Source organism: Poecilia mexicana, unplaced genomic scaffold, assembly GCF_051168715.1.
Source record: "Poecilia mexicana isolate PSO_F unplaced genomic scaffold, ASM5116871v1 scaffold_12, whole genome shotgun sequence".
Classification (NCBI taxonomy): Eukaryota; Metazoa; Chordata; class Actinopteri; order Cyprinodontiformes; family Poeciliidae; genus Poecilia; species Poecilia mexicana.
The window spans coordinates 8,455,003-8,482,450 of NW_028263381.1; the positions used below are offsets into that span (position 1 = coordinate 8,455,003).

The 27,448-nt window shown below is 39.7% G+C and overlaps 4 protein-coding genes across 6 annotated transcripts in view; 2 read left to right on the top strand and 2 right to left on the bottom strand.

Moving 5' to 3' along the window:
* Positions 1 to 16,096, top strand: part of rapgef1b (Rap guanine nucleotide exchange factor (GEF) 1b) — a 49,406-nt gene extending 33,310 nt beyond the window's left edge. For 2 of the 3 annotated variants that reach the window (XM_088010859.1, XM_088010858.1), the window contains exons 11-24: positions 6,828 to 6,920; positions 9,239 to 9,324; positions 9,714 to 9,819; positions 10,884 to 10,959; positions 11,217 to 11,301; positions 11,939 to 12,031; positions 12,136 to 12,321; positions 12,439 to 12,523; positions 12,637 to 12,731; positions 12,810 to 12,888; positions 12,966 to 13,067; positions 13,628 to 13,725; positions 13,831 to 13,959; positions 14,860 to 16,096. In XM_088010859.1, the coding sequence (XP_087866985.1) occupies positions 6,828 to 6,920; positions 9,239 to 9,324; positions 9,714 to 9,819; positions 10,884 to 10,959; positions 11,217 to 11,301; positions 11,939 to 12,031; positions 12,136 to 12,321; positions 12,439 to 12,523; positions 12,637 to 12,731; positions 12,810 to 12,888; positions 12,966 to 13,067; positions 13,628 to 13,725; positions 13,831 to 13,959; positions 14,860 to 15,010 (1,464 nt within the window). In that variant the 3' untranslated portion in view covers positions 15,011 to 16,096. The remainder of the gene's footprint in view (positions 1 to 6,827; positions 6,921 to 9,238; positions 9,325 to 9,713; positions 9,820 to 10,883; positions 10,960 to 11,216; positions 11,302 to 11,938; positions 12,032 to 12,135; positions 12,322 to 12,438; positions 12,524 to 12,636; positions 12,732 to 12,809; positions 12,889 to 12,965; positions 13,068 to 13,627; positions 13,726 to 13,830; positions 13,960 to 14,859) is intronic. The other variant, XM_088010860.1, reaches the window with a different exon arrangement.
* A 56-nt stretch (positions 16,097 to 16,152) lies between these two features.
* On the bottom strand, positions 16,153 to 18,999 carry uck1 (uridine-cytidine kinase 1). The gene is made up of 7 exons (XM_014997177.2): positions 18,821 to 18,999; positions 18,223 to 18,382; positions 17,979 to 18,075; positions 17,743 to 17,885; positions 17,579 to 17,673; positions 17,460 to 17,508; positions 16,153 to 17,366 (listed from the first exon to the last, which is right to left on the bottom strand). Exons 1-7 carry the CDS (start codon positions 18,908 to 18,910, stop codon positions 17,173 to 17,175), a joined length of 828 nt encoding a protein of 275 aa, XP_014852663.1. The 5' UTR covers positions 18,911 to 18,999; the 3' UTR covers positions 16,153 to 17,172.
* A 2,304-nt stretch (positions 19,000 to 21,303) lies between these two features.
* dnlz (DNL-type zinc finger) lies at positions 21,304 to 23,355 on the bottom strand. The gene is made up of 3 exons (XM_014997179.2): positions 22,965 to 23,355; positions 22,681 to 22,820; positions 21,304 to 22,553 (listed from the first exon to the last, which is right to left on the bottom strand). The coding sequence occupies exons 1-3, from the start codon at positions 23,250 to 23,252 to the stop codon at positions 22,406 to 22,408; spliced, it is 576 nt and encodes a 191-aa protein (XP_014852665.1). The 5' UTR covers positions 23,253 to 23,355; the 3' UTR covers positions 21,304 to 22,405.
* Positions 23,356 to 25,330: 1,975 nt separating this feature from the next.
* The window catches only part of lrrc8aa (leucine rich repeat containing 8 VRAC subunit Aa), a 31,787-nt gene continuing 29,669 nt past the window's right edge, over positions 25,331 to 27,448 (top strand). Inside the window, exon 1 of the mRNA XM_014997176.2 lies at positions 25,331 to 25,527. The gene's annotated coding sequence lies outside the window, so the exon portion shown is untranslated. The remainder of the gene's footprint in view (positions 25,528 to 27,448) is intronic.

The following is a 27,448-nucleotide window of genomic DNA, read 5'->3' on the forward strand; positions in this document are numbered from 1 at the left end:
GCTGCATGAGCAGAGGTGTAATTTAAATTCTTCGCATTTTTTTTCCCCGCCCAGTTTAGACTGAGTGGATCTGATGTATTCATCAATGATACTCCGAGTTTCACCTAAAAGCAGGAGTGTTATTCTTCAGAAAAGATGGAGAATCTGTCATCTTTTTTTCCCCTTTCCAAGGCTTTCTCTTATCTTGTCATCTCTCTGACCCACACAGCTCTCTCTCTCTCTCTCTACGTCTTTATTCTCGGCTATTTTTGTAGCCACAGCAGACATTTGTGTGCAATCCTGAGGCGTTAGCTTGCTGGCGGGAGACCGGACAAGATTTTATCAGCCACGCATCAGATTCAGAGATTTTATCTTAATCCAAGGTGGTGTTTGGGTTAATTGAGACAACCGCCTGCCAGTGAATCAGCAGCAAATGTGATACACAGGATAGATCACTGCAAGCGAGAGGCTTTTTAAATTTTTTTTTGTTTTTGTTTTAGCTTGAACTAAAAAGTTTTGAATCAAGTTTAGAAGCCATATACGTTTTACTTTGATCACTCCTCTAGATGCCTAAGTGGGGACAAATTTATTTGTTCTTAAGCTTTTTGTTAGTATTGCACTGGCTTAATATAACACATCTCATCAGCGTTTGTCCTGGGTTTTTTTGTTTGTTTGTTTTTTTACTACCCTGACTGTGTATTTCAAACAGATTTTTATTTTTATCACTCTTTCGTCTGTGAGTGGTCTGGTCATACTGCACACATTTGTGCCGCTGCTGCAGGCCCTAATCCGGCCTCGTGTTTTTTGGACTTGATGAGCTCGAGGCCCGGTGGAATAAGCCTGTTTGCCCCCTGCATAAACCCGTGTTACAGGCTTACATGCTTTGGCGACTTTACACAGCTTTGCAGGAAGGGGAAAAAAAAAAAAAAGTAATTCCAGCTGCTGGGTGGATAAAGGCTGGAAATAAAACCCTACAGCACATCATATTGGCTCTGTTTGGACCATACAGTAGTTGGCCTGGTTTTCTCTCTAAAGCTTAAAAGCGAAGGATATCCAAAGGTTTATTTGAGGATCGCCGATGATTTGCGTTACCTGAATGCCTCGCGTGAACTTCGAGGACATAAGGTTTCTAGAGAGAACTCCGAAGGAGTATTAGGGAAGTATTCATACCCTTGAAACTTTTCCAACCTGTCAAATTACAACCACAAACATCAACAGGTTTTATTAAAATTTTGTGACATACCAACACAAATTGCAACTTTTTTTTTTTTTACAGAAAAAAAAGGGATGAGCATTTTTCATCAAAACCTTTTGACCTTGTTTGGTGGAAATCTAACACTGCAAACCTCACTGTGATGGTGTCAGCTTCACTCTGCGAGAAATGCTTTTTTTTCCCCTGCAGGTGTGAGGGACCTGATCAAAGTTGATTTTAGTCTCTTTATGTAGGTTTATGGAAAAATTTGAGAGGTATGAATATCTTTATTTAATTGCAAGCTCCGTCGTCCAGCACTCTGAGCTGATGTGTCTCAGCTTTTATTTCTCTGATTTTCATTATTCTGCTGCTGCTGAACTTTTGATTCAATCTGCTCTAACTCAATCTTGCTTACTCGAGTAATCAACTGTTCACCCTTTCTCTTTTCTTTTCTTTGTCCTTTAACACTGTCTACTCCCTCTTCGCCTGCCCTTGACCCCAAACTACTCTCACTTCCTCTATTTCTGTTTATCTTCTCTATCTTTTCCTTCTTTTGTTTTCCTCCTCAGGCTTCACACTCCTCTTCCCCTTCTTCCTCCTCCTCCTCCTCTCTCTCCTGCCACCTCCAGCCGTCTGTGGCGGCCCTGGAGGAGGCGGGCTCTGGGCTGGGCCTCAGCATGTCCGTCTCTAACTCCTACTTGATCGGCCAGGCGTCTTTGACCACGCCCACGGTGAGTCGCCTCCCCCTCTCTCCTCCTCCTCCTTCACATTGGCGGCTAGATGCTGTGTGGTGAAGTGGTCCTGAGGTAGCTCGACATTTGAGACTCTGTTCACCTTTTATAGTTCCTGCGGAGCTCAAACATCAGTGCTTTTGTTGCTGTGTGGTTCTTGATTTCATTCATTCATCCAACCACCCATCCATGTGCTGACAGATGTTTTTTTATTATTATTATTCTTTGAAAGAATCTGTTCAATTATGATAAAAATGCACTGTTTTGTGATTATGAGCACTTACGTCTATGTGCTTCTGCTGGCTTGTAGCTATCCTGCTTTGTGTGCTTGTTGTACTTTAGAAGCGTTTCCCAAAGTTTGACTTCTGGTCAAGTCAACAAAACTGGGGAGTTCTTAAGCTTGACTTCAGCAATCAATGTATACACAAAAAAATAATTTCAAAAATTATACGTATGCTACAAATCTTGCAGGAGACAAAATCAGTACTGAGAAAAAGAGAAACAATATTTCAGTAGTCGATGCTGATCATATTGTGTGTAAACCTGACACAATGACGTATTTTGTTGGACAATAAATTGCCCCGGAAATGATGGCGATAAACGACAATATTGCTGCTAATATAGCTAATGTAATGATAATGGCATTAAAGATGCAAGTACACCCTCTTAAAGATCAATAAACTTTCATTTTGTACTGAGCGCTTAACACTGAAGACATTTTAAATATCCAAAATAAATAAAACAGCCAAAATGATAAATAAAATGGGATCATTAAAGTCTCAACAAAACAAAATTGCCCCTCAAAACATATTAGTTATGAGGCTTAGACAAGGAAAACATGCAAAACTGCAAGTTAGGACTTTTGTTAAACATAAAGTGCAAACTAACACCGTACTATACTATGTGTCGAATATTTTCAGCATTTTTCAAAATGACTTCTTACCTGTAATATTAAAGGGCAGCATCTCTTTAAAGCGAACTACACAAACAAGCATGGAGATGAAAATTAACATGTTGATTTTAATTGAGCTTGTGAATAGTTGATTTATTGCTCAGTTTTACAGGCTTAATGGTGTGGTCACAAGTCAGGCTGCACAATATATCTTGAATGTGTCATTGTCACAATATTTCCACACGCAAGATCTGCTGAGATTACAGTTGGTGTGTGGATGTTACTTTAATAGTTATCACAGAGCCTTCCTGTGCCTGTAATGTATTTGGTGATACATGTTGTTTAACACAGCAGAAGATGCTTCGAAAGGTAAAGAGAAGGAAAGGTGGTCAAGAAACTATAACTAAATAGTTTCAGTGCTTAAAAAAAATAAAAATAAAACAGACGTCGAACAGGAGCAACACTTTCAATAAAACCTTGTTAAGATGGAATTTTTTTTTTTAATTCTAATTTTTTAAAGTAACGCTTTCATCTACTCATAAACTTGGGTCTGTTTTCTATGAACTGATTGGAAAAACATTCAAACTTTGCAGTTTAATAGTTTGTCGCAAGTCATATTGTTTGTTTGTCATCTGGAAAAGAACGGAATGGCATGATCCCATTAAATCGCCCCGACGCCAGATCTTTCATAGAAGAGTAGGAAACACTCGCCTTCAAAATAAGGGCATGCATTTTAGGAATGGTTAAACCAAAGCAAAGGTATTTTATACTTTTTGGTGTAACATCACATTGCCAGTTTTCTGTCCCGCCACAGGCTAACTAATTGCAGCTTAAATGCATGTGTCTGGTCTGCTTTTGATCGCCTCTATTTCGAAATATGTAATCCATAAAACACTAATTAAAGTACAGCTGAATTTATCTATGGGGGAAGTACAAATATTCTCTAAAACCCAGTGTGAGATTTATGAAGCGTTCATTTTATTTCCTACAAATAGGAAATATTTATAATGTTTATTTTGGCCTAGAATGAAAAACCTAGTCAGCCTGAACTGAATTATTTTACACTGACTACAGATCATTTAAAACCAAGTTTGTGATTTATGAAACGTTTATTTGTGTGGAAACGATCTAAAAATATTGCATATTGTCTTTTTACTTGAGATGAACCATTACATCTCTTTATTTTCACGACGGGTGGAGAAATTAGAGGTGCATTTGATCCCTTTTACGTTGAAGCTACAGTTATGGAGCGAGTGAAAACCTAATTGGAATCTGGCTCCTTATTTTGAGCTCGCAACTAACAAAACATTTCAGCCTCTAACCGGTTCGTATGAATTTGGTATTTTGTAGTCAAAACGTCTCTCTGTGCCCCCTAACTTTGGCGTGGTGTGGCTAAGTGTAAGAATCCCGCTTGGTGTGTTTGGGAGGGTCGACCCATGATAACCCCACGACATGGTGCATGAGGCACGTTAAGACATGGCGTGGATTTCCCCCGGGATATCTCTGGTGGAATGCGGCACCAGGTGGGCTTGATGGAAAACGCACTCACCCCCCCCACCGTTTCATCTCGTCTTCGTCCTCCAGCGTCTATCGCCGTCGTCATTCTCTCGACCGAGTTTTGCGCAATTTCCCTTCAGTGAACTCCCTTGGAATAATTGCGTCGTTTAGCTCATCGGAGGTGATATTTGGACACATTTGCTCAAAGATTTTTAACGATGCTTTTTTTTTTTTTTTTCGGCCTTGATCTTGTTTGAAAAATAAACTAAAATTGGTGTGCGCATGAGCGTGTGCATCGTTTGCCACTGGTCTGTGTCTGCATGGCCCTGCGCCGGTATGCTCGCACAGGGCTGGTATGTGAAACATGTTCTAACAGGCTACTGCTACCTCCCTGCTGACAGGCATCTCTTATGCTGGTGACACACTTGTACACTGAATCATCTCCGGTTTTATTTTATCATCCAAGCTAATCAATGTCTCTGCAAGATTTACCCCCTCGCCCTCCTCATTTTATTTTATTTTTTGTCTTACTGTAAATCTATTAGTCGTCTTTGTCTGTAATTTTGTGTATACAGATGTATGTGTGCATGCAGCGCATTTCATGTTCAGACACATCCCTGCCATAAATCCGAGTTGGCAGAGGTGACGCTGCTTCCCATCATCCTGCTTTCTATTGTTCTGTTTCTGTTTGCTCTGACTTCTCTGATCTCTCAGTTCTCTCCTTTATTTTCTTTTTTTAATTTTCTATTTTTTTTTTTTTTACTTTTCCCTTCTCTTTTATTTTTCCTGCTTTGGTTCCTCTCCACCAATCGCAGACCAATGCCACCGTTCTGGATGGCAGCGGGGGCGGTCCCAACGGTTCCCTGGCTGGGTCAATGGGCTCTGTGGCCGTCTGTCTTCCCTCTGAGTCTTCTCTCACTGACTCGCTCCACACCTCGGCGGTGAGCTCATATGACGGAGTCCTTTAGGCCTTAATGAAATCTGAACGCCGACCCTCCTTGCCTCTGCAGATTCAAGTTAGATAACAGCTGTTTGGGTTTCTTTTACTGCTGCACATGTAATGAAACTATATAGTGAGTCATTCGCCGTGTGGCATCTAGGTGTCATTATCACGTCCCGCAATCTGTGTTCTGTCTTATTATTAGTCTGAAAAGAATCCCAGTGGAGCATGCTACACTGCCTTTTTCTTGCCAGTAGGATTTTTTTTCTTTTTTTCATATGATGCGCTCCAGTGCCACCTGTTGGTCATGACGACTCACAGCTGCTCCTTGTAGAATTGAGGTGCATTTCAGTGAATTAGAATGTGATTGAAAAGTTATTTCAGTAATTAAGCTCAAAAAGAGAAACTTGTTTCGCTTGATTACCCACAGTATGATTAGTTGAGTTTTTTATGATCGTGGCTTACAGCCAATAATAACACAAGACCCAGTTCTTCTGAAAATTCACCAATAAAAAAGCGATTGTAGAATTAAAGGGGCGGCCTGTTAGAAAAAGTATATGCAGTCACTTTTTGGTGGGGCTCCTCTGCAATGTTTGCTCTGGTAACTCAATATTTAGGTGATAATACTTCATAGAACATTTATCGATTAATCAATTTTTTGGTATTTATGGATTTCACTTTTGAAAAATCTGGATTTTTTTATTTTGTTTTAGCATCAATCCTTGGGTTTCTGTCAGATTGATGTCGGCATGCTTAAGGCATGAAATGTGTTTTAAAGCCTCTATTGTAATATGAGGAAATCAAAGTAGTAATTTTATAAGAATGCTAAAAGTAAAAAAATTAAAATGAGGAATATTGAGCATGTCGTGAAGTTGTGCTTTATACGTTTTACAAACAATACTTAATGGAAAATACTTCATCTTTTAACACATCGTCATCAAATTATTATCAGTAGCAGGACTTTGATAAGATCACGCAAACAACTATTTTGAAGGAAGAATGGACTGAGCTGCTCACCTCAGATTCTAAGAACTTTTTACTCATTAAAACAAGTTTTTCTCATGGTTTTAAGACATTGTTTCAGGTAAAATTACATAATTTTCTGCTAATATTATGACTTTATTCTTGTAATTGAACAAAAATTCTTCTAGGATGGCTCTATTGCTGTCGTACAACTCACAGAAGGGATGACTGAAATAAAAGCCACTTTTTAAAAGTATTTTCTGTCATTTGTGATTTCTCTTTTAGAAGAGAAATCGGATCGTTTTTGAGAAATCTGTTTTTATTTTTAAGCCATATCGCCCAATTCTAATTCTCTTGTTGGATATTCAATTTCTGTTTTTTTTTTTTTTTTTTTTTTTTTTTTTTTGGGGGGGGGGTCAGGGGGGATCTTTATAAAACAGGAAATGAGTTTCCCTTTTTGAATTTAATTATTGTGACAAATTAGGTTTCCAGTGACATTCTAATCTATGGAGATGCACCTGAAGCTGACCTCAGCCAGCTGCTGTCTCTCCTTCAAGGCCGTTAAAGCCTCAGCAAACACTCTCTGCTGCTTCACGCCTCGGTCTGTGTCCCTCCTCTCTTCCCCTCCTGTAGAGCGAAAGCGTGAATGACGAGGGCGGGGAGGGGGAGTATGTCAACCTATACTCGTCCAGCCAGGCCAATGGGGAGCTGCCGCTCTCCCTCCGAGTAAGTAGCGGACTGCCGCGGGGGTGAAAGGTCAATCCCATTTGCACGTCCCATCGCCTCGGGGTATGAATCAATTCGGATGCGGGGGAGCGATTAAAAGTAAAAAGGGTCTCCGGCCCGCGTCGCTCAGCACATCTCACTCAACGTGTTGCGCCTCCTATTGATTCATCCCCGGGAGGAAAAAAAAAGGCGATCGGAAATCCAACGCGAGTGTAGCCGAACCGGACTACATCATGACTTCAGGTTCACAGGTTCGCCTGGGACTGAATCATGGACTGGTGTTTGTGAGGGGGGTGGCAGGGCACGGCAGGGCGGGGGAGGGGTTTTTGTTGTTTTGACTGCCTGGCTGGTGACTGGTGTCTCTTTGGCTGCTGCTTCAGCTGTGGTGAACATTTAACCCCGTTCTGCTCTAACTCCTGACATCTCTCTGCTCCCAGACTAGGATTCTCAATGGGTTTCCAGTAACATCTGCCGTAGTGAATAACGTGCACCTGTGCATGTGTAGCAGCTTATTTTGTTTGTGTGGTTCTATTCTTTTGGGTCAGCTTGTACCTTTGCTGCAGGTTTTTATTCTTTTGTTTGTTTGTTTTTGGTCAACATACAAAGGAGACTGTGTGTGTGTGTGTGTGTGTGTGTGTGTGTGTGTGTGTGTGTGTGTGTGTGTGTGTGTGTGTGTGTGTGTGTGTGTGTGTGTGTGTGTGTGTGTGTGTGTGTGTGTGTGTGTGGTAGCATTCTGGCTCAGACGGTGTTTGAGTTTTACCCCTTTTGGTGTTCCCTCTGATTTTGGCTTTTGTGCATTGGGTTTTCTTTACTCACACTAAGCAAACACTTCACACCCACTCTGCATCACCACTTCTGGGACGATGTGGTAAATGTGTCGTCAACACTTCCATTCTTCCTTTTTCTCCGCCAGTGTGTTGCATGACATCCTGGCGGGATCATATGAGCTCATCTGCAGCCAGCTTGTTGTTGCTGCATGGAGTCACTCGCCAATGTTGTTCCACACACAGTTCAGCTCAGACGGTTGCGTAAATCCATCGTAGGCATGAACCAGGAGCTTTTAAAAAAAAGAAAAATGATTCATTTAAGCTAGTTTTCTCCAAGGTAGAATAATGTAACTAGTTTTCTCCAAGGTAGAATAATGTAACTAGTTTTCTCCAAGGTAGAATAATGTAACTGTGTTGAATATTTAAAAAAAAAGACTTGGGTGAACAAGTTTGAATCTGTTGTGGATTTTCTTTGATCCATATTTAGTCAAAGTTGTACATGTAGGCTCAAATATTTACATACACCCTTAAGTAATATCGTCTTTTTGTGGTTTTCATCCCAACAACCTGACTGTGACCAGAAATTTTACCACTTTCTTGGCAAAATTTGAATTTAATTTGGTTTGTTTACAGGTACAAATATTATTTTTTTTAAATAATCAGTAATGTTGAGGTCAAGGCTGTATCAGAACCCTTTTTACTTATTTCATCACTAATAAGATTAGTATTTATGTGTGTTTGGCATTATCATTTTGAAACATCTAACCAGGCCTGCCGCAATTATAAATTCTGCAGGGCGATAAATTGTCCCAGTAATTATTGTGATTAACAATATTATTGATGTTTTTGAGGTTATTTTCAAGTAATGTAAAATAGTAATGGAAGATGTTTTAAATATCCAAATTAAAATGCAATCACAGCTATATCATAAAGTGGATTATGAAATCTGTCGGCAAAATATCCCTTCAAAAAATGTTAATCATGAGAATGGACATGTTTGAGCTCATTTTAATTTGTCGTGATCAACTAATTAAGTTCTTATTGCAACAGGCTTAGACTGTTAACCCAAGAGAAATTAGTTAATATGTCTAAACACCCCAGTAACCAGTGTTTAAACTTAACTGGATACAATCTGTCTGGATGGAGTGAGTTTGACATCGATCCTTGCTCTGAGAGAGAGCCTAGAAACACAGAAGCATGTTTTCCAAAGTCAACACCTTCAAGCATGACTTGGATTAAATTAGCATCTACCCACCACAGACAGACCTATTCCTTTCTGGAGAACAGACAGGATAGTTTTCCCAAAAACACCAAAAATGTTTGTCATAAATTTGAGCCTGCATGTGTAATTTTGTGGACTATAACAAATTCAAGCTTGTGTGACCTACAGGAGCATCAGATATAAAATCAGCTTGACCTGAAAAAGAGGGGTTCCAATAAATGGAGACCCAACAATAGTGACGTTCATGCCAACGTTGGGTGGATGCAAACTTCTCAGCTGAACTGTAAACATCAGAGGCTGACGGTCGCTCTCTTTCCTTCGACTGCTAGGAAACCATCGCAGCTGATGATGTACTTCAAGACCCTGTTCCTCAGATGCCATCCAGCAATAGTAAAGAGGCTTTAGACAAAGAAAGGTAACAGTGATTATGCTAACTTCCTGTTGTGCGTGAACTCTAAAACTCCATATTGTAGCTGATAATGTGCTCTTTGTTTGGACGTGATGCCATAAATCACATCACAACGTTCAACGCTACATTAAACGTCCCTTATTGTAAAATATATATATATATATATATATATATTTTTATGAATCTTGGAGCTCTTCTAAACATTGCTAAGTAAAGGAAATAACATCCTAATTTAATTTGTGAAGACAAATGGAATCACTGCTGCTTTTTGCTGTAAACTGATTTAAAACCAAAAGAAAGTACGGAAGATTAGTTTTTGGTTTATGAATGAACCGTTTCAAACATGCATATGGATGAGAGACTGTGTTGACGGCGGATGTGTGGGTTTGCTTTAGGAGGCAAAAGACGACAGAAACGGCCGGGAGAGTTGAGGAGGATGTAGACGAGCTGTCTCTGATAGACCATAAGGAGATCATGAGCAGGATAACGCTAAAACAAGAGGTGAGTCGACTTCTGGGTGGTGTGTGATGTTTTTAGTAGGGGTTCACCAATCAATTGGCCCCTATTTCCTTAATTTTGGGTGATAAGTCGATTCTTATCCACCTCCGCAAAGGTCTGAAAGTCCTCCACTGTTTCCTTTTTACTTTATTCCTTTTAGTGACTTTTTTTTTTTGCCTTTTAAAAGGATCATAACAGATCTGTAGTCTTAACCTGTTGTGCAATTTTTGTTTTTAAAATATGAAAAATGAAAGACTAAAGGAGCAGATTCGCATGAATTTAAGTTAATTTAGTAGTTTGGCTCCAAACTTTTCATTTGTATTTGAGAGCATATGCAGCTAAAACAAGTGTGTGTTGTTTCTCGGGCATTTTTGGATTCTTTTCTATAATAAAACAAAATTATATGACGTAAGGTGCACTGTGAGCTTCCAACACTTTGATATCAGTTATCTTTAAAAATAAAATCGAAATCGTTAGGTGATCGGCCCATTTTTAGACTTCTCTTACAACAAAACCTCACAACAGCAGCACCAGCGCATTTTACCCAGTTGTCTTTGGAGCAGAAGTCATTGCGAGTCCAATCAGATCCTGCCCGTCGCCACTCTCGGCCGCTGCTGCCCTCTGGAGTTTAACCTGCTAAACTGCAGCGCTAAAACTTCCTCCGCCTTCTCCCGCCCCACCACCTCCTCCTGCTTTGTCCTGAGTGGTGCAGTCTGATGTACAGATGTGTGAAAATGCTGCACGCCTCTCCGCAAGGTTAGAAGCACCATGACACCTGCAGTTTACCAAGGAACGAAGGGAGGGGGATCAGAAACGCGAGGAGCTTCCTGATCAGGGAGGAAATTTAGCGCTGTTACAACACACACCTATTGCAGTGATTTTTTTTTTTTCTTCTTGCACAAGTCAGACTTTTTCTTCGTCATCAGAGGAGCCGGTGCAGCGATAGGAGGGCTTGGTGGGGGAGAAGAGGAGAAAATGTGCATGCAACATTTTGGGCTAAACTGCATCAGTCTCCAGGCTGATCTGCTCTTCATCTTTTCCTTATTTATCACTCCGAATCTTTGCAGAATGACGACGGTCCTGACGTTCGTGCAGGGTCGGGAGACATCCTTCTAGTCCATGCTACGGAAACAGAGCGCAAAGGTATGATGCTAAAGCTGTTTACCTACTGTGTCTCATCTTTTCAGATCAGAATTTATTTCACATTTGAAAGCCGATTTGTTGAGAACATTTCTCTGTCTGAGTGGCATTAAATGGCCTCAGTCTGGCATTAACAGTCTGTCAGCCTGTGCTTGTAGCAGTCATGTTTGATTTGTTGTCAGCTTGTATTGGTTAATCTCGGCGGCACGTCAACTCAAAAACACTGCTCTCTTATTTTTTTGCCCTCTTTTTCTTGACAGATCTTGTTTTGTACTGTGAAGCCTTCCTGACTACATATAGGACTTTTATAACCCCAGAAGACCTCATTAAGAAGCTACACTACAGATATCCTTTCCAAATCACTCAACATGTCACGCTGGCCTAATCGTCTTTCTTTGCTGGCAAAACTTTTTTTTTTTTTTTTTTTTTTTTTGCTTTAATCCTTATTTACTCAGAAAAGACTGTCCTTATTTAAATCTTTACTGAGCGATGCTGAAATTGCAGCTAAGATAAAAATTCTGCTTTTCTGGATTCTGTTCTCTGTTCCTTAGTTCTGGAAAGAAAAAGAAAAAAATTTAATGGTGCTGTGGATTTTCAACTCGGTTCCTGAACAACAGAATGGTTTAGATGAAAGGATAATCACATGGTGGAACGGTCCAGTCAAAGTCCAGGCCTAAATGCAATTGAGAATCTGTGGCAAGACTTGAAAATACAGTTCAGGCGCTTTTCAGTGAGTCTGAATAAAGAAGAACAGGGAAGATTTTGAGTATCTGTGTAAAACCGGTGGGAGCGAACAACAGCATAAACCAAGGAACACCCGTTGCGAAATTATTGACTGGATACAAACGCTTGCTGCATGTTTCAGAATTTTGAAAACAATTTAATCATTTTTTCTTCCGTTTGTGTTACGTGCCACTTTGAGTTGGCCTTTTATGTTAAAACATGAGACTTTATAGACCATTACCCTTGACCACAATAGCACATACACCACATTCTGCCACAGTCCGGACACCTTCAAGAAGCGAGTTAGCAAAAACACCTTCTTCGTTCTGGTTCGTGTCGTCGACGAGCTGTGGTGAGTTGAACTGCCGAGTCAATCAAATAAAGCCTTGCATGCCAGGTAAACCAGTCAGACGACGAATCAAAAATAATCCCCACTTGTCCACCGCCCTCTTCCAGTCTGGTGGAGCTGACCGAGGACATCTTGAAGCAGCTCATGGACCTGGTGTTCACGCTTGTGTGTAACGGCGAGCTCAGCCTCGCCCGTGTCCTCCGCAAGAACATCCTGGACAAGGTGGAGCAAAAGAAGCTGCTGCGGTACACCAACTCCCTCAAGCCGCTCGCTGCTCGAGGGGTCTCGGCAAGGTACTGCTGAGAGAAAGGAAAACTGACGCCGTCTTGTTTCCCCTGCTTACTGTGTTGTGTGTAATGTTTCGTAAATAACTGAAGCCGAGGCTCTTTACGGTTTGCGTTTCCTTCCAGGCCTGGGACTCTTCACGACTTTCGCAGTCACGAGATTGCCGACCAGCTCACGCTTCTTGATGCTGAACTCTTCTACAAGATTGAGGTGAAGTGATTTCCCTTCTTCCTTTTGGTTGGAATAAGTCTGCCTTACCTCTCGGAGGCATGGAGAATAAACACGGTCATCTGTCATCTTCTCCTCGTCCTGCTTTCTCTTAGATCCCAGAGGTTCTGCTTTGGGCGAAGGAGCAGAATGAGGAAAAGAGTCCCAACCTAACCCAGTTTACAGAGCACTTTAACAACATGAGCTATTGGTAAGACGCGACTTGGATCGGCCGTCTCTTGATTTAGTCTCTCTTTAAATGCTGATACCTTTACTTTCTGACCTGCAGGGTGCGCTCTTTGATAATTCAGCAGGAGAAAGCTCAGGACAGAGAGAAGCTGCTTCTCAAGTTCATTAAGATAATGAAGGTAAGGAATCTTACTTTTAAAAAGGCAAATTCACTTTATGGCAGCATTTAACACTTATTCTCCTCTTCTTATTCCAGCACTTAAGAAAGTTAAATAATTTCAACTCGTATTTGGCAATACTGTCCGCTTTGGACTCTGCCCCCATCAGGAGATTAGAGTGGCAGAAACAGACCTCTGAGGTGAGCTTTTTTTTTTTTCTTTTTTTAAAGGGGCAGTATTATGTAATGTCAACTTTTTGAGCTCTACATCATGTTATTATGTTATTCCCTCATCAAAAACATACCTGGGATGCTGCTTTGATTCTTTCATGTATGTTCGAGAAATCCTTTAACCGATTCACAGCTGAATGGCAACCATTCAGCTGTGCAAAATCCTTCACTCAGCTCCTTCAGACTAGCCAGCAGCAATTGGCAAATACCTAGTGGATCTGCACATCAACTGAGCTCTCAGTGAAATGCTGCTTAAAACGTTGTTAGAGTTAATAGAGGACCAATGTTGTGAGGACTTCCTGAAGAAGGAGTTTCTTAAAGAGACAAAGGCCCAATTTCAATTTTTACGTCATATTTGATAAATGCAGGATTCTTATAGCAACTGAATGTAACATAGTTACTTGATCGTGCTATAAAATGGCGCTATATATGTCTGGATAATACATGATACTGCCACTTTAATAAAAGTTTTTTTTATTTTTTTTATCTTATATTCACAATAACACGCTTATCTCTTGATACTGCTCCAGGGTCTGGAGGAGTATTGCACGCTGATCGACAGCTCCTCGTCCTTCAGAGCCTACAGAGCTGCTCTGGCTGAGGTGGAGCCCCCCTGCATCCCGTACTTGTGAGTAAACTTTCCTGCTCAGACTTGAACAGATCTGCTGCCGCTCAGCTCAACCTGACTTGGTTGTTTTGATTTCTCCTCCTCCTCCTTCCATCCTTCCTGCAGAGGCCTCATCCTCCAGGACCTGACCTTCGTCCACCTGGGGAACCCCGACCTCATTGACGGGAAGGTCAATTTCTCCAAACGCTGGCAGCAGTTCAATATTCTGGACAGCATGCGGCGCTTCCAACAAGTGTAAGACCGCTTACAGTTTCAGCAGCTGCATTCACACCCTTCAAACTTCTCCTTATGCAATTTGAGAAATTTTAGGCAAAAACTAAAACAAATGCATAATTTTAAAGTTGACTAAAAAACTGGTCTTAAACTTAAAATTTTAAGATTTTAGTAGTTTAAGATTTAATGATAATAGAGCTGCAAGGGTCATCACAGGAAACCTTTATCTGTGCAGTCCAAGAATCTGGCCTTTCTAGTAGAGTAAATGAGACAAAACCATTGTTGAAAGAAAACTATAAGAAATCCCATTTATAGATTGTAACAAACCATGTAGCACAGAAAGAATTTCAAAGAATATATTTTTAATAACCAGATCACTGTCGTTTTTATGTGTATGACCAAATTACATTATTGTGAAAAGATGTTTAATATTTAATTTCTCAAATAGTTGACTCAAATACATACAGTATTTTTTCATATAACAATTTAATAGTTTTCCCTATATACTCTGCCACAACCAGCCCTTTAAAGACATTCTTGATCTTGATGTGGCCCAAAATGAAAATGAGTTTGGCCCCCCTGATTTAGATCAAAGCGTAGTTATGTGTTAGAATGGTCTAGTCAAAGTTTAGACCTAAGTCCAATTGAGTATCTGTGTCAAAGCCTTGAGTTTTGCTGTCCATTCAATCTGACTAAGGTTGGGCTATTATAAAATGAATGGGAGAGAGTTCTAGACCCAAAATACTTGGTGCTCAAAACAAATGTACACCACACTTTTCAGATTAAATCTCAGTATCTACTTTTGTGTTGGTATGGCAGAATGTTTATTAAGGAACTACTTCATGCTATCTCAGTTTGACCTTTGATAAATTGATCACTTTTTGTTTTTTTTCTAATGCATCTGCCCTGTTCTGACCTCAGGCATTACGAGCTGAAGCGCAACGAAGAAATCATCTCTTTCTTCAACGACTTCAGCGACCACCTGGCGGAGGAGGCGCTGTGGGAGCTGTCCCTGAAGATCAAACCCCGAAACATCAATCGCGCCAAGACTGACCGCGGGGAGAAGACCTAGGGTCCCCCCGCCCCACACAGGCCTTCGACACCGACCTTCAACTGTGCTTCATGACACTAACTCCACTTTATTACACACTAAAAGAACGACGCAAGGAAGCTACCGGGAGACTCGCTCGCGAGGAATCCAGAACAAACTACAGACAACTGAAATGTCACTGAGGTTTACAAAGAGCCATGCCGCTCTGGGAGATTATAATTTGGGATTACTGTTGCTCTGACTCGGTAGTGGAAATGGAAAGCCGGCATCACGGAAGAGAGAGGAGTCAGAGCAGACGGTGGGATGGGGGTGGGGGGAGAGAGACGCTACGGAAATTACCAAAGTCTGCTCCCTGGACTCTTTGATTTAGAGTGGAGCTGTTGCGTGTGAGAGAACAATTTGAATGGTCCATACTTCCCCCACCTCCTCCTCTTGTCCCTTATGTACGTGCCATTTGCTGGTCACCTTCTACGACACTAACAAGTCCTCAACCAGCAGAAGCCCAGGAGCAAACCTGCCGCGAACTGTGACGTGCACACGCAGGCTGCCGGCTGAGAATCTGCTGCGACTGAACCGAAAGGGCAGGACGGGCCCCTACGGACTGGAATCAGTTTGTTTTGAAACTTTTTTTTTTTTTTTTTTTTTTGTGTAAGAATCATGTATGGTTATGACATGTATTATATACAGTGCTCCTTTTGTTCTTAAAAAGGACGTTTATGCTTATGAGAAGAGCTTAGCTTCTCCTAAGTGCCGTATCTATATGCACTAAAAAAAAGAAAGGAAAAAAAAAAAGCAAGGCAAAAACACAAAAAAGAAAAATTACTAAAGATGCTGTGATCTATGTACGTCATACTGAATCATGGAGTGCCGTGTTCAAGTGTAGAGAACCACGAAGCAATCGCAATCATGTCCCAGTCATGTCGGTGTGTAAGAGTGTGTGTCTGTGAGAAGTCCTCTGACTTGTGTGTGTGCGTGTGTGTGTGTTTGTCACTCCATGTGCTGTAGGAAACCATTGGAATCCTTTTTGGGATAATAATCACAGAAACCCTCAACCCCCCTCCCCCCAAACACATCACACTGTGCTCTCAAACTCCAATAAAACAAAAAGCTCTGTTTATATTAAAACCATGGCTGCAGAGGTTTCTTAAATGAAGACACTTAAATACTTCAAAAGAAGTTTCATTTATTGATGTACACTGTTCATAAAGTGAAAAAAAAACCCTTAAGGCATAGACTTGGCAGAATATAAGCAAGTGCTTTCAAACTGGGAGGTTTTTTTTTTCCCCCACTTGCCTCGCAAAAGTATTCATACCCCTTAAACGTTAAACAAGCACAAATGTATTTTAAAAGGATCGTATGTGATAAACCAAGATGATGGATAATTGTATCCAGACCCCATGTCTTTACCGTCTTAGAGAACATTATTAAAGCATTAGATATTCTAACAAACCTCAGAGGCCTTCACAGACCAGTTAAGACTTTAATAAAATTACATACCAGTGGACCATTTCCTGATCGACTTCCTTAGGCAACTGGTTGCACTGGCTTTTATTTACTTAAAAGTAAATATGGCTGAATACCAAACCCTATCAGATTTTGTATAAGGTTTGAAAGCCACACACAATTTTTCTTTCACTACACTACGCTCTACATGGTCCATCAGTTTGTAATCTGGCAAAACGCAGGTAAGTTGAATAGGTATGAACACTTTTGTACCGTAGGAAGCCATTTCAAACCCAAACGTGTACGTCAACATAACCATGTTATTTGTATTGATTTGCTTTAAATATATACTACCCTAACCGTAACAAAGAAGTTGCCCGCATGGTCACATTTAAAAGTGCAAAAGCATGACTCAAAGAAAACATGTTCTTATTAATAATCATAGGACCTGGGTTAGTAACTGCTTATTTACCCATTTTAAAAATCTAAACAAACAAAGCCTTTGGGAACACTGGTTACTTCCGTACAGTGCAGGAACCCTGTTAATAACTACAATAAAATAAGACGGCAGACCTTAGAACCTGTAACACTGAATCACTGATATTACCCTAAACTACAGAATGTGTAACATTCCGGCAAAGTAACGTCAGTTCACGCTGCAGCTCAACGGTCTGGACCTAACTGTTCCCGGTCACTCATACACCCACAACACACACACACACACCTACATCCTCTCCGTTTCAGTGGGGCCGACTACTAGGCTCCAGCAGGACCCTCTTAATTGGAGGGTTGGTGGATCCGTTCTGCAGGTCGCTCTGCTCCGAGATCAGCCTTTTGCAGGCTCGGCCATGGCTGTTGATGTTTCCCCGCTGCCACTTGCAAATGTCACCATTCAGAATATCCTGGATGTGCTGCACAATCAGGTTGATGGCCACTAAATGACAAATTAGGAAGTTATTAAGGCCGCTATCTATCTCAGTGATACTGAATATAAGCTGGGATTTTTTTATTTTTAAAGATTTCTCACCCATATTGTCAACCCCTCTCGGAATGATGACATCTGCATACTTTTTAGTCTAAAACACAATAAAAGTACTTAGAAATCTAGTTGAAATCATACAAAACAACGATGACTACTGTACTTACAGGCAGGCAAAACTCCTCAAACGCAGGCTTTACAAATGTTGTGTACTGATTCAGAATCTGCTCCAGGTCCCTCCCTCGGTTCATGTCTCTCAGCACTGCAAGAAATAAGGTTCTTTGAAATGGAACGGAAATCCTGCAAACATGTGCGTTCGGTGCTCGGGTACCTCTTCGAGACAACCTGACATCTGAATCCGTGTCCACGAAGAGCTTCATGTGGAACATCTCGCGCACTTTCTGGGGGTAGAAAACGAGGATCCCTTCAAAGAGGACAACATCCGCTGGGTAAACTGTGATCCTGTCTTCCAACCTGCAAACAAACCAACAATGAGCTCTCAGAATACAAGGGAACAGGGCGATTTTTCGTCATGACTTCACAATCGTAAAGTGTTTTTGTCTCAACCTGGAATGGGTGATGAAGTCGTATGTTGGCACCTCAACCGGCCTCCCCTCTGCAATGTCCTTCAAGGTTTTGTACATAAACTCGTTGTCGAATGCCTCTGCGAGGCATTGAAGAAAATGAGTTTAAAAAAAAAAAGTTCATTTTCCATTACAGCAGATTTTTATTCACAATCACACTTTCAATTTGATCTTAGCTTTGCACAAAGCTAATGGAATAGCGAAAGTAAAAGTCTGGATTTATTTACCTGGGTGATCAAAGTTGTATTGTCCTTTAAGGGCTTTAGCCTTCTGATCTGGAGTCAGCACGTTGTAGAAACAGTCCTGGCTGATGATGGCCACCTTTCTCTGGCGGTGGTCCACCTTGTGCTGCCCCAGAAGCTCCATGATCTTGGCGCAAACTGTAGACTGTAAACAACGCATCTCAATTATTCTATTATTAGCCTCGCTGTTGAAATAACACACCTCAATATGTTTTTTTTAATATCAGTAAAGTTTCTTTATTCCGTAATGCATTACGGTAAACAGGCAACGATAAAATACATTGGACTGAAATTGCACAGGATTCCTGACTGAAACGGTTGTTATTCCTCATGCGTGACCTCGAGTTCAAAGTTTACGATTTGACGTCAATAGCGTTACAAACGTGACCTGTGTTGTATTTTCTTCTAAATATTCAGGGTTGGAAAGGGGCTACGTCAACTTAATCTCAACAAAAGAGTGTTTTAGCAAAGTAATAAACCATTAAACAAGTGGGCGTGACACTTGTTTTGACAGTTTGGTGAATGCTAATACTGATTCCGAGCTAAGACAACCGGTATGCTAATTACGTTTCTAATAGTTTACCTTTCCGCTGGCCGTGCCTCCGCTAACACCGATTAAGAAAGGTCGGTGTCTGGGCTTTTCTGCCTCGTCTGTGACTCCAAGTTCTTCCATTGCAGTCAGTCCAACAATAAAGACAGCAGAAACGAAATTTGGCAGCGTGTCCGACAGCTAACGGCCTGCAAACAGCTACGGCGGAAACTACTGTCATTCTCGCGAGAACTGAAGCTATCTGGGTCACTTCGAACACTGGTGTTCCGATGCAACACATTTTAGTTTGGTTTGTAGGCAACAAAATACTGTTATTTACACCCTTTGAACTGAGTTATAGTTTGTCATGTTTCACCTGTTGGTTGCGTATTATAGTTTAATTGGTAGATCAAATCACTGCAGCCTGATATTTTATTGGGGAATAAAAATAATCTTATCATTTTACTTATTTTTTAATTGAAAAATCTGGGGTGCATTTGAGTACAGTCTTTATTACTCAGATACCCCAAAATAAAATCGAGTGAAATCAAGCACTTTCAGAAGTAACCTGTAATAAACAAAGTCCATCTTTGTCATAGCATAAACACCAATGTTTACACTGTTTTTCAATGCTTCTGTACAATGCATGTAAGGCACCTATTACTCTACACTTAAAAAACACAGAATAATTAATTTGGTGTTAAGAGATTAGCGTTTTCTACTGGTAACGAACTGTCACGAAGTATAAATCAGATTTTTACTTTAGTGTTGAATGTCTGTTTTACAATATATTTACCACTAATGACAAACAAAAAAAAAACAAAACACTTTTCTGCAAAATTCACCAGCTGCACAATTCTTGTTAAATAGTGTAAGATAAGTAGTATTTCAAAAGAGCAGAACAAATTTTATGTTTTTGAACAATAACAATTTTTGTTGCTAATCTGTTGCTAAGAGATGAGTGTGTTTACTGGTAACCAAGTGCCACAAAGTAAACTTCAGATTTTTACTTTTGCGAAATGTACCAACGGTAAACTTCTCGTATCCAATCGGGTAAGCATTATTTCGAACGATCTTATGTTTTATAAACTATATATCTTGCTATTAATTTGGTTTTAGGAAATAAGCGTTTTCTACTGATAACGAACTCCCACGAAGTACAAATCGAGATTTCTACTTTTGTGTTGAATGTGTGTTTTATAATGTATCTACTACTCATGACAAAAAGAATGAACTTTTCTGGAAAATTCAACAACTACACAATTCTTAGCAAGTATAAAATAAGTGGTATTTCAAAAGAGCAGAAGAAATATATTTTTTGAACAATAAGAATTTTTGTTGCTAATCTGTTGCTAAGGGATGATCGCGTTTTCAGGTAACCAAGTTCCACAAAGTAAACGTCACTTTTGCAAAATTTACCAACTGTAAATTTCTTGTGTCTAAGCAGATAAGCAATGTTTTGAAAGAGCTTATGTTTTAGTACTTATTATTAATTTGGCGTTAAGAGATTAGCGGATTCTTTTTCTGGTAACGAACTGCCACGAAGTCTAAATCGAGATTTTTACTTTTGTGTTGAATGTGTTTTATAATACATTTGCCAATAATGACAAAAATAAAAAATAAATAACTTTTATGCAAAATTCACTAACTGGACAATTCTTGTTAAGTCGTGATAAGTAATATTTCAAAACAGCAGAAGAAATCTTTTGTTTTTTGAACAATAACAATATTTGTTGTTAGTCTGTTGCTAAGAGATGGGCGCGTTTGCCACGAAGTAAATCATTTTTACTTTTGCAAAAGTAAAAATCAGAAAGCAGTGCACAAACATTATCACAAACATTGCTAATTTAACTACTGCCCACATTAACAGTAGCCTTTTTCCTAAAATAAGCTTTTTAGCTATTTTGTTTATTTATTAACCATGTTTAGCACACTGAATGGAGGAAGTCAATGTAAGTCAACATGCTAGGCTGGGAATACCAAAAATAAATGGCAACCTTGATGAGGTCACAAGGAAAGGAGCTACCCCTTACCAGGAATGAGAGACCCTGCATGAATAATTAGCTGGCCAAAGGAGGAGATAAATACCACGGATGTTAAGACACTCAGAAACTACTAACCATGCATGGAGGGTTCCACCCCAAATTCAGAACCCTGACTAAATACGAGCCGCAAGGAAGGTAAATAAGGCAGGTGATTCCTTGAGTTTTGGTTTTCTAAATTGAGGGAACCAAACCTTTAGAGAATCCTGAAGACCTTTAACGGAAATAAAAGCCCCTCTTAGAGGAGGCAGAGCGACCACAAAGCTGATTTGTTGGATTCTGTGAAGACGTTTGCAGTCTAAAGAGGAAATCCCACCCAGTTCAAGAAGAATGGGTCTAAGTGGTTCCAGCACAAAATCTCCTCCTCAGGGTGAATTGTTTGCAATAAAATGCTGAACATAAATATTTTGTTGATAAATTACAGGCCTTAATATGTTTCATTTTTCTTTTGTGTGTTTGAATAAAGAAATAAAATTAAAAAAAATTCTCAAAAGGACCAGTCAATGAATAAATTTTATTTATAAGGGACCTTTTCATACTAAAAGCAGCTGTAAGAGCTGTACTAACAATTAGCCCTCAGGTTTCTCTGACAAACTGTTCCACAAACAGGAGCCATAATACTGGATAAATAATAAATGACAAACTATATGAGCACGTAAAAGGTTAAAATAAGATTCATAAATATAAATGTATAGAAAACAAGGAAAATGACAAAACTAACCCTAATCGATTTCTATTTGCTTCTTCTCTTTCCCTCTGTCTGAGCCTCACGGTGCATCTGACCTCTGACCTCAACTCCTCAAACCTGTCCTCCCATGGACCAGATGATGTCCCTCCTACAAAACCAGCCAATGAAAATGATCGAGAAGATCTGGAGGATCAAGAAGACAAAAAAAGACCTCCATCACCTCCAGGGGACAACTGTTAGTCTCCTGTTGGGCATTTGGACTGAAAACTGTGCGAGACTGAGCTTTAACAACCTCCACTGGTATGCTGTCCAGTATCAGCCTAGAGGAAGACTATAAATATTAAATTCTTGAAGAAATTTAACTGGGGCCTGCCCGACACGTGCCCATCTGTTTGGATCCAACATTTGAACATCTCCATTGACTTGAATGGAATTTTGTCGTTTTTCGCAATTTATGTTGCCATTTTAACTCAGAATCCCACTAAAAATAATAGCGCACTTCCTGGGATCAAGCTGAACGTTTTGATACCACTTTTGCGGGGGTGGACGCAGCAGTTTGAGCCGCATTAAGGGTGATAGAACAATAGATTCCTGCCAGGCAGTGCAAGGGCAGGCCCCAAAAAACTATAACCAAAAACGCACCAGGAGTGTTTCTCACTTATTGATATGGAATAACCGAATAACCATCCAGAAGATATTTCAGGGAAAAAACACATATTTAAAATGTATTTGTTCAAACTTTTACTTTTCATCTGTTTTCATGCTTTTGTATCTTTTTTTAAAACTCAGTTGCAACCTGGTTTGAAACATTTTCACTTAACTCTCCCTCAACACGGTCAAAAAGTTGTGTTTATTGTAAATATAAATATATATACATAGCAGTACAAAGTGCAAATGCAATTAGTTAAATCATGTTGTTTCTGGCTCGTTTTCTTTCTCTTTGTCAGTTTTTTGTGAATAGCCTCTGCTCTTTTCCTCCATGACTATTTCTAAAGCATCGCTTCCTTCAATCCTCTTCACGGTCTCCCCTTTGGCGGCGAGGATTTCCTCAATGTTTCTGAAACATGAAGCAGAACAACAATGTTTAAGCGATGTGAATACATTTGTAAGGCACTGTGCATGGCTTAAAAAATGTTATGTCTTTGTTATGTTTATTATGGTGTAAATCCTGCGGCTCCACCAACCTCTTCCCCTCCAGATCTGAGAACCAGCCGAGGTTGTCGGCGATGATATGGTGGTTCTTGCACCCTTGACAGGTCACTATTACCACCCCTTTATGGTAGGCCACTTTAGAGATCCTCTGCATGGACCTTGTGGAGCAAACCTGCAAACATGGCAAAGCCCGAATCTTCAACACCTGTTACCTAAACATAATGCTGCAGACTGCATCACACAACTACAGTTTAAGAGAACAGAGCTTGGGAAAACAAGACGGAAACAAAAAACCACAGTCGAATAGTTGTGCTACCTTGCATGTGTAAACAAGATGATAATGTGTTGACTGGATCTTTCCCAGAGCTTCCTCTCTGGCTGGCGGTGAAGATGAGAATCCCCTGAAGGAGCTGGGATGAGCAGGTAGGACATGATGGTCCTGTGACGACAGCTGATCTAACCTGGTTCTGATGGTCGGACGGTGAAATAATACACATGGTCTGGATGCGTTAACCCGCCTGTGGTAACACCGCGATAACAGGCTGGCAAGGAGCCTCCCTCTGGAAAACTCTAATAAAGAAAGACACCTTTGTAGGACTAGCATAATAACTGCTGTTTTTAGGGAGACAGAAAAGACTTTAAGGGCACATAAGTTTTAAGTTTCATCAACCGGGGAGAAATTGACGCGCTTTGATGACATCATCCGTCCTTGGTTTTTCAAAATAAGATATGCAATGACGTCAAACTAGCATTAATCTATGACAATTTCTCCAGACGTATTGTTAAAATTACTGCTGATGCTGTAAATGTTGCTTAGGAAAATTATATTTCAATGTTCGGTTTGATTGCCTTTGAACTAGTATTTTTATTTTCTGCCAACGACCTAGAATTTTGCTTAGAGAAATTATCTGTTGCTAATCAGAAGCTTAGCAATAGAGTTTCAATTTAAAACTGAATTTTCACTGTAAATGTTCTGTTGTCCCTAAGTGAATTGTGCCATAGCTTTTCAAAATTTAGAGGGAGAGGCATCCTGGACACATAGCTGTACAAAACAAACAGCAAACAGCACACACTTACACACCTACGACAAATGAGTCAAGACAGGTATCATTTAGTCAAAAGGGTGAGGCACAAGGCCAGATAACTCTAACCATAGATAATAGCAGTAAGCAATGCATTTATTTTCTTAAAGTAGAATATCAAGGAAAAATAAGACCTTTCTGTATCTGTCTATCAAATTTTTGGTCAATTTTATCTTCATTTGATTCTACTTCATTTGTTCATTTGATTCTAAGGCCATCAATATTATTAACCTTTTAATCAGGCTTTCAATACTTATTGCTTTAATATTCATTGTAAATGAAATGAAATGTATGTGTTTTATTTTATTATTTATATTTATAAATAAGAAATATAAATTAAAGTATATATTTTTAAATATTTTTATTTCTCATTCTATGATCCCAGTTGTCCAAATTAAGTTCATTATTAGAATATTTTATTCAGTTTAGCATTTTTTGTGTACAATTATTTACAATACGATACATTCTGTGTTACATTTGACTGTTGCAAACGTTCTCTATGAATGAAATTTGATCACATGATTATGATTCATACGTATTTTTGGAAGTTATTACAGTTACTTGTCTTAGAGGTTATTCAAACATGAGCTACAGAAATACTTCTGAATCTATGCTCAGTGTCACTTCAATACATTGTGTCTCTTCATGGTAAATCTCTGCTGTAACAGCTTAAAAGTTCTCGGGACTTGTTCTCTATGTACATGCACTCTCTTTGAACAAAGATTCGACATTGGATTTACTTTCAGTCGTGTTTAGTTTCTGAGATAATATTTTATTGTGAGTGGAAGACTAATTTGACTACATAAAGGAGAAATTATGTTTTATTTTCTGGTTCAGGTACAGTGGGCAAAGCTAAATATGTCTTTCCACGTAGCACCACCAGGGGGAGACAAACAGATTTTGATATCAACTCCTGTTCCGAAATTGAAATACTCATACAGTTTTAAAAAGCACATAAATATAAAGTGGGAGTAAACGAGCATTCAGTCCAATTTTTTTTCAAATAAAAATCAGAATATTTCTATTCATTCCACGACATGTTGATCATCATCTAAACTGATCAGAGAAGCAGCAAGAGGTCAAAATTGTCACAGCTATCTTTCGATTATCAAGGACTATTAAGCATGCCTGTTACAAAACTGACTGGATGAAACCCACTGCAGGAAGAAAGATATAACTCCTGTTTAAAATTGGTCTAAATTCACGGAGGGAACACATGAAAAAAAAAGTTGTTTTGATAGGATGAGACAAACATTGATTTTTATTATTATTATTATTTTAGCCTGCATACAAAGCGCTATGTGTAAAAAAAACCTAACTCAACCACACCCTGATCACACCATCTCCATGAAACATGGTGATGGCAGCATGGACCATGGATAAAGGGAAACTGGTCTTCTTACTCTAAAAGCTTTTAAAATAACATTATATGTGTTTAAAGCAGAGCCAATTTAATCTTTGACTACCTCAGTCAGACATATAAAAATGTGAAAAGTAAGTCACAAATGCAAATCAGCCAAGGGACTCTTGTCCCAGACAGAAACAGTGACGTAAACACTAGCGCCCTCTTCATATCCGTGCTTTTATTTTGAAGGCGGGGCGCTTGCAGCACTTCCTGCTGCTTTGTGAACGAACCGCTGCTCGGCTCGCTCTCGGATCTTCATGCTGTTTTCTGCTCTTCGGCTGTCCTGCGAGGCTCCGGCCTGGTGTCCGAGCGGCCCCAGTCACTGAGAACCGGTAGAGAAATGTGTCACCCGTGTACGGAGGAGGCGAGACACACCAGTGTTAAAAACACAGGTGAGTTTTCCCCCTTCTGTCTTTAATATGAGTGCATGTTTTTCTTAGTTAGCTGTGAGAGATATTACTGCCGCAGCGCGCTGCTGTGGAGTCGGGATGAGACATCGTTTCCCGTCTCTAGTCGACGGGTTGTTGTTCTGGAGGAGTCCGTCTGAAGAAAGGTCGCTCTTTTTGGTGAAACCGCACCCAATTCTGTCTAATGGGATCATAGCCAGAGTCGGAATTCTCTTGTAATTTATTAGAAATAAAACTAAAAACTCTTTCCAGCTGGAGGCCAGGGAGGTGTTTTGTTATTTTGGCTCAACCACACACTGCTGCTTATTCTCGGAGGTTATAAACAGATAAAAAGAAAAGCTTCTGTAATAGATTGTGTGTTTAATGTTCTCGATAAAATAATAAAGTCTTAATCAGACTGAGACTTCATTCTTAGGTCTGGTTTTAATGGTACAATAGAGGTATAATTAGTTTATTGCCGCAGTTTATTGCTACTATTATTATTGCTAGCATATTGAGGGATGCTATTTAAATAAACTACATACATTTAATTATAATTAAAAGCAAATTTATTGGCATTTAGTATTTAATAAATAAATGAGATGATATTGGTTGTTTATTATAAAATGGTGTGGATAAGAAAAGTAGTCAAGAGTCCTATTGTGTCTCTTGGGGAGCAGCTGAGTTGTACAACTCCACCAATCTGGTTTATGTTGTGGAGTGGAGCGATAATGCTGATAGAAAGCTGTTAGAAGTCCAATTTAACGTAGTCTCTGGTCAGATGAGACCAAAGTTTTACTTCGTGGGCTGCTCACTGAACACTGTGTGTGTGTGTGTGTGTGTGTGTGTGTGTGTGTGTGTGTGTGTGTGTGTGTGTGTGTGACAGAAACCTGCAACACACATCGTCCTCACCCTGAAACATTGTGGTGGCTGCATCATGCTGCGGGGTTGATTTTCTTTAGACTGGCCAGGTCCGAGTTGTTTCTTGAGTAAACAGTCCATAGAAGAACCTGTCAATATATGAGATTTCTGAAAGCTTTTTTAAGGCCAATTGTAACAAAATTGGGATTTTTTTCCCCCATTTTGGAAAAATACTCTGTAATTAATAAGTTAATAATATTAATTTATCTCCGTATATATTGACAAGCTTTCTAAAGTTTTGATTGTACTCTGTTCCAAGATCTGTATTGTGAGCATCTCTGTGTGTGGGTGTATATGATCTCAGCAGAGCTGTCATAAAAAAAAATGTCAGTCAGAACCAGTTTGACCCAGTTAATACAAAATCTTGCATGTTCCATCCAACACCCTGAGCAGACAGGCTCAGGGTGTTGATTTATTGAAACCAACATGTTACAGGAAGGCACAAAAATCAAATCAAGTAAAGATAAAATCCACTGCAGTCTCTTTGATTTGCTAAAAAAAAAATAATCAAAAGAGCTGTCTCAAAAAGATTTAGAGTAATGCTTGAACTTATTATAGATGTAAAGTACAGGGGTTAACATTAACCTGCTTGAGAACTGCTGAACCAAGGGGCAGCAAGAACAAATAACAAATTTATTAAGCTGGTGGTGACTGAAGGGTGTGTTACCTAACTCTGCTAGGCGAATGGAGGGGAAAAGGAGGTCTGTTTGGGAGAAACTCTAGTCTGTCTAAACCTTGAAGGCCTCTTTCTGCTCTTTTTTGTGGACCATTACAGCGTTTCAAAAGGATCTGAGTTTAAAAGCTGCGATAACTCTGTTTAGTAATCAGAGAATGATATCCTGTGCTCAACAAATCTCTGTTTATGACCCAGATTTTTGTTGTCAGTATCAAGCATCTGTTCGCTTGCAGCAGAAACCCCGAGAAGTTTCTGGAAAACCGGTTGGTTTTTAAAGCTTATTGTTTTTGATATTTTTTCATCGCTTTCCATCTTAATTCCCTTTTAGGC